The 20,675-nt window shown below is 33.8% G+C and overlaps 1 protein-coding gene across 3 annotated transcripts in view; it reads left to right on the top strand.

The window, feature by feature from the left end:
- ZNG1A (Zn regulated GTPase metalloprotein activator 1A) overlaps nt 1-20,675 on the top strand; it is a 91,093-nt gene that overhangs the window by 56,139 nt on the left and 14,279 nt on the right. For all 3 annotated transcript variants that reach the window (XM_051962403.1, XM_051962398.1, XM_051962409.1), the window contains 4 exons: nt 3,425-3,471; nt 5,613-5,699; nt 10,498-10,542; nt 14,782-14,838. In XM_051962403.1, coding sequence (XP_051818363.1) covers nt 3,425-3,471; nt 5,613-5,699; nt 10,498-10,542; nt 14,782-14,838 — 236 coding nt within the window. The remainder of the gene's footprint in view (nt 1-3,424; nt 3,472-5,612; nt 5,700-10,497; nt 10,543-14,781; nt 14,839-20,675) is intronic.

The raw sequence follows: 20,675 nt of genomic DNA, 5'->3' as shown, positions 1-20,675 counted from the left end.
TATGGATATTCCATAATAATATGGAATATTGTTCTATAAGTAATGATGAGCAGGATTTCAGAAAAACCTGGAAAAACTTACATAAACTGATGCTAAGTGAAGTGGGCAGAATTAAGAGAACACTTTACCCACTAACAGCAAGATTATGTGATGAGCTATCAATTATGAGAAACTTAGCTTTTCTCAGCAATGCAATCATCAAGACAATTCCTTTAGCCATCTGCATCAGAGAACTATGGACCCTGAATGGATCTAAGCATATTATTTTTAACCTTTTTGTTTTGTTTTTTTTTTTTTCTTAAGGTTTTTTCCCTTTGTTCTGATTTTTTCTTTCAAAATATGACAAATAAGGAAATGTTTTTAAATTTTTCTTAATAATAGCTTTTTATTTTCAAAATACATGCAAAGATAGCTTTTAGCATTCACCCTTGAAAAACCTTGTGTTAGAAATTTTTCTCCCTTCTTCTACCCTCCTTCCATATACAGCGAATAATCCAATAAATATGTTAAACATGTATAATTCTTCTTTACATATTTCCACATTTATTATGCCACACAAGAAAAATCAGATCAAAAAGGAAAAAAAAAATGGGAAAGAAAAAAACAAGCAAGCAGCAACAAAAAAAGGTGAAAATACTGTGTTGTGATCCACATTCAGTCCCTATAGTCCTCTTTCTGGATGCAGATGGCTCTCTCCATCACAAAGCTGTTGGAATTAGCCTGAATCATATCATTATTGAAAAGAGCCACATTTATCAGAGTTGATCATCACATAATCTTATTGCTCTGTACAATGTTCTCTTGGTTCTACTCACTTCACTCAGCATCAGTTCATGTAAGACTCTTTAGGCCTTTTCTGAAATCATCTTGATGATTGTTTCTTTTTTTTTTTTTAATTTTTTAAATTTTATTTAATAATAACTTTATATTGACAGAATCCATGCCAGGGTAATTTTTTTACAACATTATCCCTTGCACTCGCTTCTGTTCCGATTTTTCCCCTCCCGCCCTCCACCCCCTCCCCTAGATGGCAAGCAGTCCTATATATGTTAGATATGTTGCAGTATATGATGATTGTTTCTTATGGAACAATAATAATCCATAGCATACATATACGATAACTTATTTCAGCCATTTCCTTACTGATGGGTATCCCCTCAGTTTCCAGTTCCTTGCCACTACAAAAAGAGCTGCTACAAACATTTTTGTACCTTTAGGTCCCTTTCCCTTTTTTATTATCTCTTTGGGATACAGACCCAGTAGAGACATTGCTGGATCAAAGGATATACATAATTTGATGACCCTTTGGGCATAGTTCCAAATTGTTCTCCAGAATGGTTGGATCAGTTCACAACTCCACCAACAATGAATTAAGGTCCCAGTTTTCCCACATCTCCTCCAACATTTATCATTATCTTTTCCAGTCATCTTAGCCAATCTGAGAGATGTGTATTGGAATCTCAGAGTTATCTTAATTTTCATTTTTCTAATAAATAGTGATTTAGAACATTTTTTCATATGAATAGAAATGGCTTTAATTTATTCATTTGAAAATTGTCTTCATATCCGTTGACTATCAATTGGAGAATGGCTTGTAGTCTTATAAGTTTGAGTCAGTTCAGTTCAGTCAGAAATGAGGCCTTTATCAGAACCCTTAGATGTAAAATTTTTCTCCCAGTTTTATGCTTCTCTTCTAATTTTGTCTGCATTGGTTTTGTTTGTATAAAAACTTTTAAACTTAACATAATCAGAATTATCCAACAAAAATCTCTTTTCCTCTTGTACCTTCCCTTCTACCTACTAATTGAGAAACAAAGCAAAATAAAACCCTTGTCATAAACATGCATAGTCAAGCAACAAATTTTCATACTGGCCATATCCTAACACATGTCTCAAATATCCATTTTCCTTTTTCCTCTGCCTGTATAAAAATTGTTATTTTCAAATCTAACCTTGTTTCTTTATTCCTGATTAATTAGTATTTTCAAAATATTATTAATACTATAAGTTTGTGAACTGTGTGGCTTTTGTAGCTTACTTTTTAATATAATAATTCACAACGCAAAAGATACTATTTTATAACTTGTTTCATACACAAAAGCTAAGAAAAATTCTGCCATAAATTTACAAGACAACTCAGCAGTATCATATTTTGGAAAGTAAAACATTTTAAGGGAAAACAATATTTTGCAGGTATTTTACATATGTAATGAAATGAAAAAAATTTCCCCAGTTTTCTGTTTCCCTTCTAATGTTGACTGCATTGGTTTTCTTTGAACAAAAGTTTTTTAATTTAAAATAATCAAAATTATCCATAATATTCTCTAATTCTTCTTTGGCCATAAATTCTTTCTTTCTCTGAAGATCTGAGATGTATACCATCCCGTGTTTTTCTAATTTGCTTATAATTTATATCTAAATTATTATCAACCCATTTCAATCTTATCTTGCTATAGGATGTTAGGTGATTGTCAGTGACTAGTTTCTGATGTACTGTTCTCCAATTTGGAAATATGTTTTTTAAAAAAGTATTTGTTAAGCAATCTTTTTTAATGCAAAAGAAAAGTTAGTATATGTGAAGTACTATGCTAAGAGCAGGGCTTACAAATATAAATATAAAATTCTAGTTGCTCCCAGCTTTCAGGAGTTTGCATATTTTAGTTTACCGGTTTTAAAATAAACAAATATGTAATGGAATGAAAGAAAAAAATTTTAAAGGTATGTTTTTTGCTTATATAAGTAGGAATATGGATATGTTTATCATATCAAATTTTTCACGCAGAAAAAAGTCACCATTTCTACATTACATTAAAATAAGCTTATCTGTGGATATAACCACTGTACATTTAAGTGGACATTTTAATAGTAAAGTGTCTTGAGGCTACTTGAACCTTAGGAGGATGAGTCTTCCTTACTATAGGCCAGGCACTCTATCTATTTTGCCACCTAGCTATGCATGTATTCCTTGACTGTGAAATTTACTGGAATTACTTAAGACAGATCAACCATTTTAGGCATATTTAAAGTATAAGATATAACTAATATCAAATGTATTGATTTTTTTTTTAATTCATGGATAACTTTTTAAAAAATGAAACTAAGTCTTATGTTAAAAAAAAAAAAAAAAACCCACTAAGCCCAAAGTGAAATCTAAAACTTTTATATATGTGAAAAGTATTAATACTGATTAAGAAATTTTAGGTTATGTGGGAAACAAATATTCTAGACTGGAATAATTGTCAGGAAAAATTAATGTGCTTGGAAGAAGAAGAGTTTGATAATGTAAGAATGTTAATTGAAACATTTATGAGATAATAAAAAAATCTAAAATAAAATATTTTACATTAACATTTAGATATAATTTTTTTAATGTTATGAAACATCATAATCTTAAACTCTGCCCTCTTTTTTTTTTTTTTTTAAGCATTTAACAGAAGAAAAAGCAGATGGCCTGATCAATGAAGCAGTGAGGTACTTATTCAGTGAAGAAACAGTACACATAACTTTAAAAGATGCTAAGACTGATTGGTAGTTTAATGGAAAAAAAAATTCTTTAAAAGAAAAAAGGCATACTGTGAATTGTTAAATGTCAACAAAAGCCATCTGTTATAATTTTCTATTTAGACTAGCACAGCTTCAGTAATGGCATTATACTAGGCCTTGGGCAGACAAAAACAGAAAAAAATAAAACATTTTCTACTTTAAATGAGCTTGACATGTTTATGGGGAAAAGTGTACTAATTAGGGAATGAATTAGAAAATGAAAAAAGCAAAGTGTCCCAAGATTAATTGAAATCGGAGAGCACATTAGCAGGGGTTTGAACGGAAGTTTTCATGGAGGAGGTGACATATGAATTTTGACTTGAAGGAAGAAAAGGAATCTGAAAAGTGGAAATGAAGAAGGATGACCATTTGAGGCATGAGAAAGAGTTATTTGAATGTTTAGTTGTGAAGATTTAAGGAAAAAGTTAATGGTCTACTCTGACTTTCATATAGAATGCATAAAGGTAAATAATGTGAATTAAGATGAAAAAGTCTGTAATCTTTAAAAGTCAGAAGTTTATTTTATCCTAATTGTCATAGGGAGCAAAGTTTTTAGTAGAACTGTGCCTAAAGATGATGATTTTGGTATCTGGATTGGAAAGGGGAGAGACTTAGCAGGAGAATACTGATTAGAAGTCTAGTTTAATGGTGATAAAGGTCTTGAATTGAAGTAGGGCTTTATGAGTGGAGAAAATGGACAGAGATCAGAGCTTTCTTTGAGAATATCCTAAGCAGCTGATTGGATATATTTGGTACAGTTCTAAAGGGGGAAAGAGACAAAGGTTAGAAATCTGAGTAATGTGGAAGGGGCTGATGTCTCTTTACAAAACCAGGTCTGAATAAGGGATAGCTTTTAGGGGAAAGATGGTAAGTTTTATTTTTGATGTGCTGGATTTGAAGGGCCAGCAGGGCTTCCAATAGAGACATCTGGCAGGCAGACAGAGAGAAATATAGAATTGGAGTCCAGTCATTTTAATAGCAATTTGGGAACAATATATCAAAATGGTAATTGGATTCATGGGAATTGTCAGTGGACAGAGTATAAAGTCAGAAGAGAAGTCAGCCTTTGAGTCTTGGGGAGAGATAGAGGAAGATCACAATATAAATGATGGTCTAGCAAAGGAGACTGAGAAGGCATAATCAAACACTTCTAAGGAGAGCAAGCAACAAGCTTGCAAGCAAGCAAGAAGTCTAAAAAAATTGACCATTAAACAATTAAACATTCATTGGTAATTTTTGATAAAAGGAGTTGAGGTAGAGTGGTAGGGTTGAAATCCTGATAAAGGAGATTTAAAATATGAGCAAATGAAAAGAAAATGGCAGTAGGAATTTTTAATGCTTTTGGGTAGTGAAGGGAGGGAGAGAAAGCATGGTAACTTGAGGGAGTTCTTTACTAATGTATTTTAAAACGTCAAAATATTACCAAGTGTGTGTCCTGTACAATTAGGTACTTAAATTCTCTGTGATGACAAAAAGCTTATGGTATATTTTTCTTGTTACTGTTTTTATCCCCTTAACTCCATAAGAACCATAATAGCCAATGCTAGAAATATTCCTTTAAATTGTATAGCCTTTATTACACCATGATTAAATATGTAATTAGATAACCATGATTTGCTTTCTCAAGTATTACATTTCAGTGAGTAGTTGTATTATTTTTAAAATCAGCTTTGCAGATGACTAAAGAATCATTCTTACTGACTTAGAGTCCATAATTTGACTTCTTGGGCCAGGACTATTGTTAAAATTATTTTTGTTTAACTGATATGCCACGTGGTGAATGATCTGAATATAGTATTCATTTCTATAAAGAAGGTTATATTATGTATTGTTTTTCTTTTATCATAAGCTCCTTCAGGGTCTTATTCATCTTTTTATTCTCCTCAAACCTTTGTAAGTGAATGTATCACATGAAGGACTTCTAAAGAATGATAAATCAATAATAGTGAACTTGTCCAATAAAGAAGTAGGCTTTATTTGTTTTTTTGCAGAAGATGATGATTTGAAGAAGCTACTCATACTTAAAGATTAATTTTCTAATTCTTGTTTTCTCTTTTTTCTTATTTTAGGCAGGTTGCTTTGGCAGATATTGTTATAATCAATAAAACTGACCTTGTTGCAGAAGAGGAGTTAATTAAAATCAGAACAATCATCAGGTACAGGATTTATATGCTGAGCACATATTATTTGAAACGTGTTGCAAGTATATAGCACCTAACATTGTTAATTGGCTTAGATGCATCCTCCAAAATATAGCTTTAGGCAAAATTATCAATCCAAAGAATTGCAAATTGAGAAGTAAATGAAACCACAGAGATTATCTAGTCCATATATATTAATCCTCCCTGGATACACATGAAGATGAGCTGATGTTAAGGTGCTAGACAGCCTTTCTTTATTGGTAATCTCAGTAGAGGTTTGCAGGAAGCAAGAGCAAGTGTATGTATGTCTCTGAATCTCTCTACATCTCTGCCTCTCTATTTCTCTCTGCATCCTTTGCCTATAGACTCAGAGATGGCCATTTATATTTACTCTCCTCTGGGATTACCTTGTGCCTAGCTCACTCAGCACTGCATAGGTGGATCCGCAGAATGGAGACACCTGGAGTTAATGCTGCATCCTAAGAAAAGATCTAGCAAGAGGACACACCCCTTACTATTTCAAGGAACTTTTAACACTTGTAAGAGACAATCTCCTGCCTCAGAGGCCAACCCCCTTTTTACCTCCTGGGTCCACCCTACCAGCTGACATGGCATACATGGCAGTTCTCAGAAAGGAAAGTCCCTTACATATCCCTCTTTCTGCTTAGTGGGGACCGCTCATAAAATCAGCTTTATTTATTAAAAATAGCTCACTTAATAAAATTACAAGATGTAAAATAGCTCGCTTAATAAAATTATAAGATGTGTAAAAATATATCGACATATAGGCTTAAAGTAGAAAAAGTAACACTACAAAAATGCAATAAAGGAGATAAGAAGGAAAGTGTGTTCGATCAGGTGTTGGTACCAGAGCCATAGAAGAATTTCCCCAAGTTTTCTATAAGGAGCCACCTCAAGCAATCAGATCCAGATTCATCTGTGGCAAAGGGATGAAAGTCTCACTTCTGGAACTACTTCACACTGACAAGGGGCCTATAGGTGGCCCTTCCCAATAGGGTCTGGACTGAAGAGGAGAGATGAGTGACTTGTAGGCAGTAGTAGGAGCAATATCTGGTACCAAATGTCAAGATCAGGTCTAAGGTGGTTTCAGGTTGCCCAAGTGGTTGATGTTTTACGATTCAGAGTCTGGAACAATCAACTTTCCTTGTTTTTCCTTCTGAAATCTAGTGGTCTTCCCCATCAGGACCTGCAAGACATAAATATCCTGGCCCTCTCCAAGTACTAAGGTGGTTGTCACCGGGCATGATCACGGACAAACTTATACCCATTATGCATTCCTACTTTCCTGCCTCAATGAGGTTATTGAACAACAACAACAAACAAAACATAATATAACAACAAAACAAAATATAAATATTATTTTTGTAAATTATTAGAGAAAAGCTTGCATCTTTAGCTTCATTGTCAGGATATTTAATCTGCTGACAAGAGATTAGAGTATGTGAACATTGTCTTGGTCATGTAATTTTTTTTTTTTAATTAAAGCTTTTTATTTACAAAACATGCATGGGTAACTTTTCAACATTGACCCTTGCAGAACTTTCTGTTCTAAATTTTTCTCTTCTCCCCCTAGCGCCTCCCATAGATGGTAGTCTAATACATGTGAAATATGTTAAAATATATGCTAAATCCAAAATATGTATACATATTTATACAGTTATCTTGCTGCACAAGAAAAGTCAGATCTAGAAAGAAAAAAAACCTGAGAAGGAAAACAAAATGCAAGCAAACATCAGCAGAAAGCATGAAAATGCTATGTTGTGGTCCACACTCAGTTCCCACAAGCCTTTCTCTGGATGCATATGGCTTTTTTTCATCACTGAACAATTGGACCTGGTTTGAATCATCTCATTGTTGAAGAGAGCCATGCCCATCAGAATTGATCATCGTATAGTCTTGTTGCTGTGTATCTCCTGTTACTGCTTATTTCACTTAGCATCAGTTCATGTAAATTTCTCCAGGCCTCCATCCTGTTGATTGTTTCTTACAGAACGATAATATTCCATAACATTCATATACCACAATTTATTCATCCATTCAGTTTCTAGTTTGGGGCTACTACAAAGAGGGTTGCCACAAACATTCTTGCACATACAGGTCCCTTTCCCTTCTTTAAGATCTCTTTGGGATATAAGCCCAGTAGAAACACTGCTGGGTCAAAGAGTATGCACAGTTTGATAACTTTTTGAGCGTAGCCAAAATTATTGTCCAGAATGGTTGCATCCATTCAGTTTCACCAGCAGTGTATCAGTGTCCCAGTTTTCCCACATCCCCTCCAACATTCGTCATTATCTTTTCCTGCCATCTTAGCCAATCTGAGAGTTTTGTAATGGTGCCTCAGAGAGTTGTCTTAATTTGAATTTCTCTGATCAATAGTGATTTGGAACACCTTTTCATATGACTAGAAATAGTTTCAATTTCTTCTTCGGAAAATTGTCTGTTCATATCCCTTGACCATTTATCAATTGGAGAATGGCTTGATTTCTTATAAATTAGAGTCAATTCTCTATATATTTTGGAAATGAGGTCTTTATCAGAACTTTTAAATGTAAAAATGTTTTCCCAGTTTATTGCTTCCCTTTTAATCTTGTCTACATTAGTTTTGTTTGTATAAATATAATATAATCAAAATTATCTATTTTGTGATCAATAATGATCTGTAGTTCTTCTTTGGTCACAAATTTCTTCCTCCACAGATCTGAGAGGTAAACTATACTATGTTCTTCTAATTTGTTTATAATATCATTCCTTGGGGTAAACTCTCCCATAAAACATAAGCGGATAGAAGACTGGATTAAAAGCCAGAATCCTACAATATGTTGTTTATAAGAAACACATTTAAAGCAGAGCAATACATAGAGAGAGTAAAGGTAAAAGATGGGAGCAGAATCCATTATGTTTCAGATGAAGTAAAAAAAGCAGGGGAAGCCAACCTGATCTCAGATCAAGCAAAAGCAAAAATTGACCTAATTAAAGGAAGAAAACTATGTCTTACTAGATAATGAAGCAATATCAATATTAAACATGTATGCACCAAGTGGAGTAGCACCTAAATTCCTAAAGGAGAAGTTAAGAGAGTTGCAAGAAGAAATAGACAAAACTCTATCATCATTCTTAATGCCTAGATCATAAACCCATTTAGACCTTATCTTGGTGTATACAGTGTTAGGTTTGGGTTAATTTGGCCATGTAATCTTACAGTCAGAGATCATTGTAAAAGACTAAAATAAGAAAACAAAACCAAACCACTTTGGGACTTGGTTATGAAATGAAGGGTTTGAATGAAATGTTCTCCAAGGTCCCTTTTATCAAGTATATAGCTCTAAGAAAAATGAAAGATAAACATGTGCTGCTTTATCATCTTCATTAAAGTACATAGTAAAATTCGAAGTGGCATACAGCATGAACAAAGTGAATTAAATTAAAATAACCTCTTAACTCCAAAAGATGAAATTAGCAAAGTGGTTGGAAATTGAGGCAAACTTCATATAAAAAGGAAAAAGACTTGCAGTTTTTTAATGAATGTTGGTGGTAAAACAAGTTTTGAGTCTTTGGAGTTTTTAGGCAAAAATTGAAGGACATGGAAATTGTATACAGTCTATGGGTTAGCGATAGCATTCGTTGGTCGTAGAGAAAGGTAGTCAGGTATATTACAAATAAAGCTCAGGAACAAGAACCTTGTGATAACCAGAGAAAGAAGAATCTGAGTGAATAAATATGGGTTATTTAAAGTTATAGAGGCAACAGGAGGAAATCTGAGGAATAGACCAGAAAATTGAGAACATCTCTTGTAATGACTCAAATGGGCAGATCCACATTCAAAAGTCAAATTGATATATAGCCATTTTCCTAGGATAATTTTTTTATAATAGCCTTTTATTTTCAAAATATATTCAAAGATGGTTTTCAACATTCACCCTTGCAAAACCTTGTGTTCCAAATTTTTTTCCTTCCCTTCTCCCACACCCTCTTTTCATAGACAGCAAGTAGTCCAGTATGTTAACCATGTATAATTCTTCTATACATATTTCCACATTTGTCATGCTGCACAGATCAAAAATGAAAAATGAGGGAAAAAACCAAGCAAGCAAATAACAAAAAGGTGAAAAGAATATGTTGTGATCCATATTCAGTTCCCATAGTTCTCTCTCTGGATACAGATGATTCTCTCTATCACAAGTCTGTTGGAATTGGCCTGAATCATTTCATTGTTGAAAAGAGCCAAGTCCATCACAGTTGATCATCACATAATCTTGTTGCTGTGTACATTGTTTTTTTGGTTCTGCTCAGTTCATTTAGCATCAGTTCATGTAAGTTTCTCCAAGCCTTTCTGAAATCATCCTACTGGTCATTTCTTATATAACAATAATATTTTCAAGATAATTTTTCACTCTGCCAAAGTTTAAATTGTTTTCTGGGGAGGTTGGGCAAAGTAGTTTCTGTATTCCAGAAAAGAGTAGCGATGTTCTGCAAATGCCAGTTTTGCAAAGGAAAATCTGTAAAACTATGTCTTCCCACAGCTTAAAAATGTTGAAGCTGTCAAGAAACAAAAAGCTTTTTAAAAGAATAAATTTTTAATCACTTTTATCAGCTGGGCATAAACATATTTCAGCTTTCAAGAAAAAATTATTATTGTATAAAATTTTTGTTTCTTTTTCTAGTTCCAAGGATATATTTGTGTTTTATTTAGTGTTTGTTTCAGCAATAATAATCAATGCTTCTTGATTTTATTTTGGATTTTAAAAATGTGACATTCTGTTTTTAAGTTTATTTCTGTATTTGTTTATTTCAGATCAATAAATGGACTAGGAAAAATCTTAGAAACACAAAGATCAAGGTATTTTTTTTCATCCTTTTGCTGCTAGTCCTGTATTGATTATCATTTCATAGTATGATTGAAGCATCTGCAGGTAATTTATTGCGTTGGTCTGATTATCCTTACCCCAATTCTAGCTCATTTTGGACTATTAGAGTGGCATATAATCAGTTTATTTTTCAGTGGATGCCTAGATTCTAGATTCTTAAAATAACTAGATGACTTCAGAGGTCCTTTCTGGAACCAAAGTTAAAATCCCTCAATCCTTTGATAAGCATCTGCATTGCTTCGATTTTCTCATACTTTCAATAAAGTAGATCAAAGTGCAAAATGTATATTAAAGTGGACATAATCTTTTTATTAAAGTTTTCTGAGACTAGACAAAAGTAGGCTTTTATTTTTTAAATTCACATTAAAAAAAATTAATCTGACAAGTTTTGAATTGTTTTTGGTCTAGTTGAGAGAAATTTAATCATTTTTTAAACACGAGGCCTGAATTTAGAATTTTAATTACCTTTTGTTTTTGTTATTTATATTTTATATACTCTAATGATCTATCATTTCATCAATATGAAAACTGATCATCAAAACAGATGATACCTTCTAAACTTCCCCTATGGCTTAGTTTTTTGTGAGTTTCTGTGGTGGAAAAACATACCACCCTATAGCCAACATGATAATAAACCTCTCTGAACATAGGGACAACAATACTTGGGCAGATATAAACTAGTCACTCAAAAACATTTCTGACATGGTGGGACTTGCCCCAGGTTTCTCTGATAGCATAATTTTCAGGAAGTCAGGTCGGCTTGTCTCCATTTTAGTGACTCGAGTAGGACCTTCGGTGCATGATTTCTTTCTCTGTTGCCTTTATTTTGTTCTTGTGTGATCCCCAAATAATGGTTTTTAAATTTTACTTTTAGAAATAAAACTGAGACTTATAATCCTAACAATGCAGAAAAAGGTTAACAAGGCTGGATTCATCACACAGTAATTTTGGCAAATCAGAGCTAAGCTCTATAATAAAACCCATTGGGACAATCATAGAATTATAGATTAGAGCAACAAGTTAGCAGAATATGAAAAATATACAACTACTTTTTTTTGGGAGAAGGGGATGAGACAGTTGGGGTTAAGTGACTTGCCCAGAGTCACACAGCTGGTGTTAGGTGTCTGAATCCAGATTTGAATTCAGGTCTTCCTGACTTCAGGGCTTCTCCTCTATTCACTATGTCATCTCATTGCCCCATGTGTAATATTGTACAAAGTGATGGCTGATCTTTTGTATTTGAAGGGCTATCATGTGGAAGAGAAATTAATAATTAATAATGGATCATACTTTTGTTTGGTAAAACATTTTAAACACATCTATTCTCACAACTGTCCTTTTAAATAGCCTTAAAAATAATTGTAGCTTGCAGAAATTAAGTTTAATCTGCCCAAAGTCACACTACTAATAACCATCAGGATTTGAATCCTTGCTCTGATGAATGCAAGTCTAGTATTCTCTTTATTGTGTACTGCACTATCCCTCTACTGACAGAATTGGAAACAGGAATGGTGGAAATGGAATGGACTATTTCAGGAGGTAATGAGTCTCCCTTTCTCCCCCCTTACTAGATGTCCTCAGAGAAGATTAAGTCATCACAAGATCAAAGATTTAGAATCTGAAAGGACCTAAATCATCTGATTGTTTAGTTAATAAGCATTTAATAAGCACTATGTGCCAAGTACTGACTATATGACTAGATGATTTCTAAGGTCCTTTTAGATACTTAAATCTTTAGCACTGGAAATGCAAATGCAATAACAAAAAGAAGAAAGGAAATTTAGCTCTCTTGTTTTATAGATGAGGGACCAAGGTCCAAAATACCTAATTTCCTCAAAGTCACAGAATAGTATGTGGCAGAGGTGAAATTTGAATCCACATCCTTTACCTCCAAATCCAGTGTTCTTTCCTTGGAGAACTTCTAGGGGTCCCTTTAAATCGAAATTATCGTAAGCATATTCTTTAAAAAAAAATTAATAGCTTTTTATTTTCAAAATGAAAGATAGTTTTCAACATTTACTCTTGAAAAACCTTGTGTCCCAAATTTTTCTCTCCTCCTTCCCATAGACAGCAAGCAGTCCAATATAGATTGAACATGTATAATTCTTCTAAACTTATTTCCACATTTATCATGCTGCACAAGAAAAATTAGATTAAAACCAAAAAATATGAGAAAAAAAAAGTAAGCAAACAAGAAAATACATCATGTTGTGATGTACATTCTGTCCCCACAGTCTCTTTCTGAATGGAGATGGGTCTCTCCATCATAAGTCTATTGGAATTGGCCTGAATCACCTTATTGTTGAAAAGAGCCAAGTCCATCAGAGCTGACCATCATATAATCTTCTTGCTGTGTACAATATTCTCTTGGTTTTACTTGCTTTTCTTTTATGTAAGTCTCCAGGCCTTTCTGAAATCATCCTCTAATCATATTCTTTATAGAACATGATTCATTAAAAATTGTAATCATTAATGAAAATCTGGACCAAGGATGCAGACTCGAAATGAGAATAAAAGATTCAAAATGAGTGTATCAAAACTAAATCCTAAAGACATTAAAATTATATTGAAGAATGATGGTAAATGAGATTCATTTTTATGAGTTCAAATATGGCTTTAGACATTTACTTGCTTGTTTGGGCAAGTCATTTAAAGCCTGTTTGCCTCAGTTTCTTCATCTATAAAATGAGCTGGAGAAGGAAATGGCAAACTTCTCCAGTGTCTGCAAAAAAAAAAAACCCAAATGGGATCACAGAGTTGGACATAATTGAAAGACTGAACAACAAATGAGACAACATGCCAAAATATATAGAATTTTCCTTAAAGGAAAATTTCTATTCCTGAACATTTTTATATTATATATATAGATAAAGAAAAAGAAAAAAAAGGATTTTAAAGAACATAATTTAAAAAAAAACAACTAGGAGACCAGAAATTGACTAACTTTAACAGATGGATGATTTTAATTATTTCAGTTACACTTAACAGTGTCACAATACAAGTTAATAATTGCATAAACTGATAGTTTAATATTGAGTTTTGCTATCTGTTTTTTATTTTAGCCACCTCTTATAGCCAACAGTTTGGAGTTGAGGAATGAGGAAGAATTCCAAAAGAATATTTCCTGTATATTCTTTTTAGCCACTTCATATGTATTCCATCTGATTTTATACTCTAAAGAGTTAGGTTCTTCATAGGCATTGTAGATCTCAAAATTGATTTTCATGTGTTTATAGTGTTAAAATAGCTCTAAAATTTTCTTGTGAATATTTTAAAAATTGAAAATGATGAAGGCCTGCGACTCACCCTAAATAAATTATTTGAATCTATCTTCTTTTTTAACCCCTTTAAAATGTGGGGTTTAAACATTATTCCTTATCAATGATATTCTAATGTCTTAATTGCACCACTTTCAACTTAGGCTGTCTGCCATTTTCTTGTTTAAGTTGCAAAATATGCACCACAGACAGCTAGGTAGACAGAGCACAGTGGTGTTAGAGCACTGATCCTGGGGTCAGGAGGACACCATGTCAAATCCTGCCTCAAGACACTTTATGCTTACTAGCTGTGTGATCCTGGGCAAATCACTTTTTGGCATCCGATTTCCTTCAAGCAGCAGTAACATCAACAAAAACAAAACAAAACAAAACAAAGATCATTATCTTTATTGTATTTACAGCTTACAACTAGATAGTTATAGTAGCTCCTTTTCCAGTCTTGTTGATTCATTTCTTGTATTTGCCCCCTTTCTTTCTATTGACATGGCCACTATTCCTAGTTCAGGTCCCTTTTACCTCTTATATGGACTATTGAAGCAAGCAACAATTTCCTAATTGCTCAGACTGCTCCCCTCCCTTTTCCTGTGTCCCCTCCCCGCCTCCAGACTTTGCCTCTGCTTGATGTTGTCACTCTGTTGCTCAGTAAATACCAGTGACTCCCTATTACCTATTTAAGTACTCAGCCAAATTGTCTCACACAGCTTTTTTTCTGTCTTATTGACCTTGATTCTTGAAACTGTTTAGTTATGTTCAAAGCTGACCTCTTCAGTGGGTAGCTCTAGAACCTTAGCATTGCCTAGAACATAGAAGGTACGTAAAAGGAAGCATTAATAAATGCTTGTTAATTGAATGGTATGATTTTTTTTGAGATAGCATATCCTCATATATACTATACTGTTTCTGATTTTTCTTTTTCTTTTTTTTTTTTTAAAGAGTTGATCTTTCTAAAGTACTGGATTTACACTCTTTTGACAGTCTCTCTGGAATCAGGTAATTTCTAGTAAATGTTTATAAATTTTTATCCAAGTTTCTGATTTTGAAGTAAATTTTTGAATTTCAGTAAATTTTTTTCTTTTTCTATATATATTTTTTAAAATTCTGATTATTTTCAGTGAGTCTGTTGTACTTTAAGCTTCCCATACTTTCTTTAAAACTGATAATTCCAGAAATTTTGTTAATGGGTGATGTTTCAGAAGTTAATTTGAAGTTGTCATTGGGACTCGGAATTCATTTCTGGATAAAAATAGATGGTTTTCAAGACAACCCATAAAAGCCTGTATTATATTAATTCATGAGGAAGTTTAGGGCTAATAAAATTATTTTTATTTCTACTGACTTTCCATTTTATGACATTAGGTACATGGAAAAAGGCCTTTTGAATTTCATCTTTGGATGCTTGAAATATATTCCTTTCCTCTTAACAGCAGATAAAGTCATTTCCTAGGCTTTGCCATTCAGGTACAGAATTTTTGGGGAAATAGAGGTTCAAATAAGATCAAGTAGATGGTCCTGGGAATCCATGATTAGTAAGTAGTAACTGTATAGTACATATAGTATAGTATAGTAACTATAATTAGTAACCCTCTACATCTTCATAAGAGAAGTTATCTCCCTGGTTTAGTCAGTTCCGAGAAGTGTGTGTTTCACACACACAAAAAATTGTTTTAGGGTTCCAGATTTAGTTACCAGCTTTGTATTAGGAAATATATAAATCCATTGTTTGTAAATTAGGGGTTGCTATAAAGAATGTTTCTCATCCTCCTAACATAGAACTTAAAAAATTAGATAGTGAGTGAAACTCATTTCCCATTCATTAAACCTTTACTTTAAAAAAATTTTCATTTTTTATCCAGTGTTGTCCTTATTTACTGGCTAGTCCATAGTGTATTTTCCAGGTTTCTTGAGCTGTCTCCCTCCTTCCCACCTTCTGAGAAAAATATAAAGTTATATTTGTTTGACAGGCCCAATTACGAATTAAAGTAATGTGGAAAAGTTTTGAAGACAAGCTAATTTTGCTTTCTGTGTAATAAGAAGGTTAACTATACTGTACTAAGTGCTTTACATTTATTACCTCATTTCATTCTCGAAACAACCCTGAAGTGCTATCACTATTCCCTTTTTTTACAGATGAGACTAAGGCAAACAGATTAAAGGACTTGCTCAGAGTCATACAGCTACTAGATATCTGAGGCTGGATTTTAACTGGGGTCTTCTTCAGTCCAGGCCTGACAACTTTATCCAGTGTACTACCCAACTATCAGTCATTGCAATTACACCAAAAAGCACTATAGGACATGACTTGGGTTTGGGGACCAGATGTAATTGAAGATAAAAAGCATTTCTGCACAAATTTGAAAGATTTTTGAAATCTGCCTCCATCCTCTTTCTGTCCTTTTACATTACAGATTCCTGATATTCATAGAATGTAGGAATTGAAAGAGGCCTTAAAAGTAAAAATCATTGGACCTGTTGATTGGAATCCTCTTGACAGTATCTCTTATCTGATCATAGACACTCTGCTTGGAGCAATTTCAAATTGCTTCTCTGCAATTTGTACCCACATATTTGGTTCTTCACTTGGTGGTCAAATAGAATGAATCTCATCTCTTTTCCATATGTCTGTCTTTCATCCACTTGAAGACAGCAAGTCTTCTTAGTTTTCTGTCATCTCCACTAATTCCCTCTCTTTCCTTCTTCTGTTACTCTCATGTAATGGATCTTAATGTCCTCATCTGGAAGGTCCTTGTGTGGACCCACTCTAGCTTGTTTGTGATCCTAATAAAGAATAGGATCTAGAACTGAACACAGAATTCCATGTAGCTGGACAAGGAATAATATAATACATTGGAACTATCAATTCCTTTGCAACACTGTTCTTTTCTTAATGCAGCCTGGTACATAGGAGACATTGCATGTTTATTGAGTGCCCAATTGGCACAAATCTAGAGCATTTGTATAAGAAAAATGAGTCTGGTACCAATGCCATTTGGAAAAGTCAGAATATTCTAGAAAGAATCATCTGAATCAAAAATGGTCAAAACTCCTTGTCCTAGAAGTTTAAGGGCCTAGAAGACAAAACCATGATGAGAGAAGTTTTGCTGGGCTGTGATATTCTCAGTAAAAGTGAGATTTCCCATCCTCAGGATAATATACCATGACCAAGTAGGATTTATACCAGGAATGCAGGGCTGCTTCAATATTAGGAAAATTATTAGCATAATTGACTATATCAACAACCAAATTAACAAAAACCACTTGATCATCTCAATAGATGCAGAAAAAGCATTTGATAAAACCCAACACCCATTCCTATTAAAACCACTAGAGGGTATAGGAATAAATGGACTTTTCCTTAAAACAGTCAGTAGCATCTATTTAAAACCATCAGCAAGCATCATAAGTAATGGGGATAAACTGGAACAATTCCCAATAAGATCAAGGATGAAATAAGGTTACCCACTATCACCATTACTGTTCAATATTGTATGAGAAATGGTAGCTTTGGCAGTAAGAGATGAAAAAGAGATTAAAGGAATTAAGAATAGATGATAAGGAAACCAAATTATCACTCTTTGTTGATATGATGATATATTTAGAGAACCCCAGAGAAACAACTAAAAAGCTATTAGAAATAATCCATAAATTTAGCAAAGTTTCAGATACAAAATAAATCCACATAAATCCTCAGCATTCTTATACATCATCAACAAAATCCAATAGCAAGAAATACAAAGAGAAATTCCATTTAAAATAACTGTTGATAGTATAAAATATTTGGGAATCTATCTGCCAAGGGAAAGTCAGGAACTATATGAGCAAAACTACAAAACACTTTCCACATAAATAAAGTCAGATCTAAACAACTGGAAAAATATCAAATGCTCTTGGATAGGTTGAGTGAATATAATAAAGATGACAATACTATCTAAACTAATCTATTTATTTAGTGTGATAGCAATCAAATTCCCAAGAAACTATTTTACTGACCTAGAAAAAATAACAAAATTCATCTGGAAGAATAAAAGGTCAACAATTTTAAGGGAACTAATGAAAAAAAAAATTCAAATGAAGGTGACCTAGCTATACCAGATCTAAAACTATATTACAAAGCAGCAGTAATCAAAACTATTTGGTACTGGCTAAAAAATAGACTAGTTAATCAGTGGAATAGGTTAGGTTCACAGGACAAAATAGTCAATAACTATAGCAATCTAGTGTTTGACAAACCCAAGAACCCCAGCTTTTGGGATAAGAATTCACTATTTGACAAAAACTGCTGGGAAAATTGGAAACTAGTGTGAGTAAACTAGACATTGACCCACACTTAACACTGTATACCAGTATAAGGCCAATCTAGGCATACAGAATGATATTATAAATAAAATAAAAGAACATAGGATAGTTTACCTCTCAGACCTGGAGAGGAGGAAAGAATTTGTGACCAAAGAAGAACTAGAGATCATTATTGATCACAAAATAGATAATTTTGATTTTTAACAAGTTTTTGTAAAACAAAACTAATGCAGACAAAATTAGAAGGAAAGTAATAAACTGGGAAAACATTTTTATATTCAAAGGTTCTGATAAAAGCCTCATTTTCCAAAATATATAGAGAATTGACTCATATTTATAAGAATTCAAGCCATTCTCCTGATAAATGGTCAAAGGATATGAACAGACAATTTTCCCATGAAAAAATTGAAACTATTTCTAGTCATATGAAAAGGTGCTCCAAATCACTATTGATCAGAGAAATGCAAATTAAGACAACTTTGAGATACCACTACATGCTTCTCAGATTGGCTAAAATGTCAGGAAAAGATAATGATGAATGTTGGAAGGGATGTGGGAAAATTGGGACACTGATCCATTGTTGGTGAAACTGTGAATGGATCCAACCATTCTGGAGAGCAAATTGGAACTATGCTCAAAAAGTTGTCAAACTGTGTATACCCTTTGACCCAGCAGTGTTACTACTGGGCCTATATCCCAAAGAGATCTTAAAGGAGGGAAAAGGACCCTTATGATTGTGGCAGCCTTTTTTGTGGTGGCTAGGAACTGGAAACTTAATGGATGCCCAACAGTTGGAGAATGGCTGAATAAATTATGGTATATGAATGTTATGGAATATTTTATTTTTCTGTAAGAAATGCCCAACAGGGTAATTTCAGAGAGGCCTGAAGAGACTTACATGAACTGATGCTAAGTGAAATGAGCAGAACCAGGAGATCATTATACACAGCAAGATATATAGCAAGAAGGCTATATGATGATCAATTCTGATGGACATGGCTCTCTTCCATAATGAATTGATTTAGACTAGTTCCAATTGTTCAGTGATGAAAAAAGCCATATACACCCAGGGAGACTACTGTAGGAAGTGGATGTGGACCACAATTTAGCATTTTCACTCTTTCTATTATTGTTTTCTTGCATTATTTTTTTCTTTCTCAGTTTTTGTTTTTTTCTTTCTTGTGGGAATCTTTACAAACTGTTAAGTCATTAGAATTGATAGAGACAATAATTCTCTAATTTAGCATGGTTCAGTATCATTGATCTGATCTTACAAGGAGATGTTTTGGGCCAGAACCTGAAACAAAGTATTAAGTAGAACTAATTAATACAATGCTTGTGTTCACACCTTTAGAGAGCTCATATAAGCAAGAAGTATTTAAGTACTCATTGGAGTTCACACTTTTGGGAGATTTCAGGGTTTAGTTTGAGATATCCAAATTCACACTTCCCTTGAAGTTCTTAGGGCCAGAGAGCACTCTGGGAGGAAACCCATAATCCCACTCTCTTGCATCCCACAATCCCTCTCTCAAAGAAGGAGCATACATAGAGCTTCAGTGAGCCCAGTCAGAGGAGTTCAGCTGAAGATTGAGAAGGGAGCATCAGTTCATTTGAGGAGAAGCACTCTCTCGGAGGCACAACCAGATTCATCTTCATCTCACACCACTGTAGTTGGTGGCTGGGCTCCTGCACTTCCCCCACTGAGACCAAGCTGATCTGAAAGGCTCTCCAGAAAGCTAGCCGAGCCCCAAGTGAAGGAGGCAAGAGATTCATTCCATTTTTTTGCTGGCTGGAGGCTAAAGAAAGCAGAGGCAGAAGCAAAGGACAAAGCTGCAAGAGCTCTTAGGACCAAGCAGAGAGATAGGCCTCAACTAACCAGGCTATTTTGGAAGGAAAAAATAAACGTTTGCATTTTTACCAGCTGGCTGTATTTTGGGTGATTATCTTAACTGAAACTAAAGCTGCCTCCAGAAAACCTCCCCGAGAAACCTGCTCTCCCCCATTGAGAATTATTATTTTAAAGAAGAAAAACACCACACTTTCTAGAGCCGATTTTTCTTGTACAGCAAGATAACTATGGATATATGTGTATGTGTGTGTGTGTGTGTAGGATTTGACATATTTTAGAGTGTATTAGAATACTTGCTATTTGGGGAGGAGTGGGGGGAGAGAAGAAGGGGAAAATTTGGAACAGATAGTTTTGCAAGAGTCAGTGTTGAAAAATTACCCATGCATATGTTTTGTAAATAAAAAGCTACAATTAAAAAAAATGAAAGAAAGAAAAGTCAGATTTCCAATGAATTAGACAGAAGGCATAGTAAGAAGAAAATGTTGCAGATATAGCAGTATACAAAGGGATGATAATAAAGCTGCTTTTTTCAAAGAATAAGTTTGAGATGTAGACCAGGGAGAAGTAGTTTACAACTGGAGAGGGACAAGAATTAGACATGTTCTGATTGGGCCTGATAGAGAATTGGCAGCAGTTCCTAGAAGGTTTTGAGAGAGGCACATTTTGACTCAATCGAAGAAATAAC

This window comes from Antechinus flavipes, chromosome 1, assembly GCF_016432865.1.
Source record: "Antechinus flavipes isolate AdamAnt ecotype Samford, QLD, Australia chromosome 1, AdamAnt_v2, whole genome shotgun sequence".
NCBI classification, from domain to species: Eukaryota; Metazoa; Chordata; class Mammalia; order Dasyuromorphia; family Dasyuridae; genus Antechinus; species Antechinus flavipes.
This window is presented reverse-complemented; position numbering and strand designations above follow the sequence as displayed.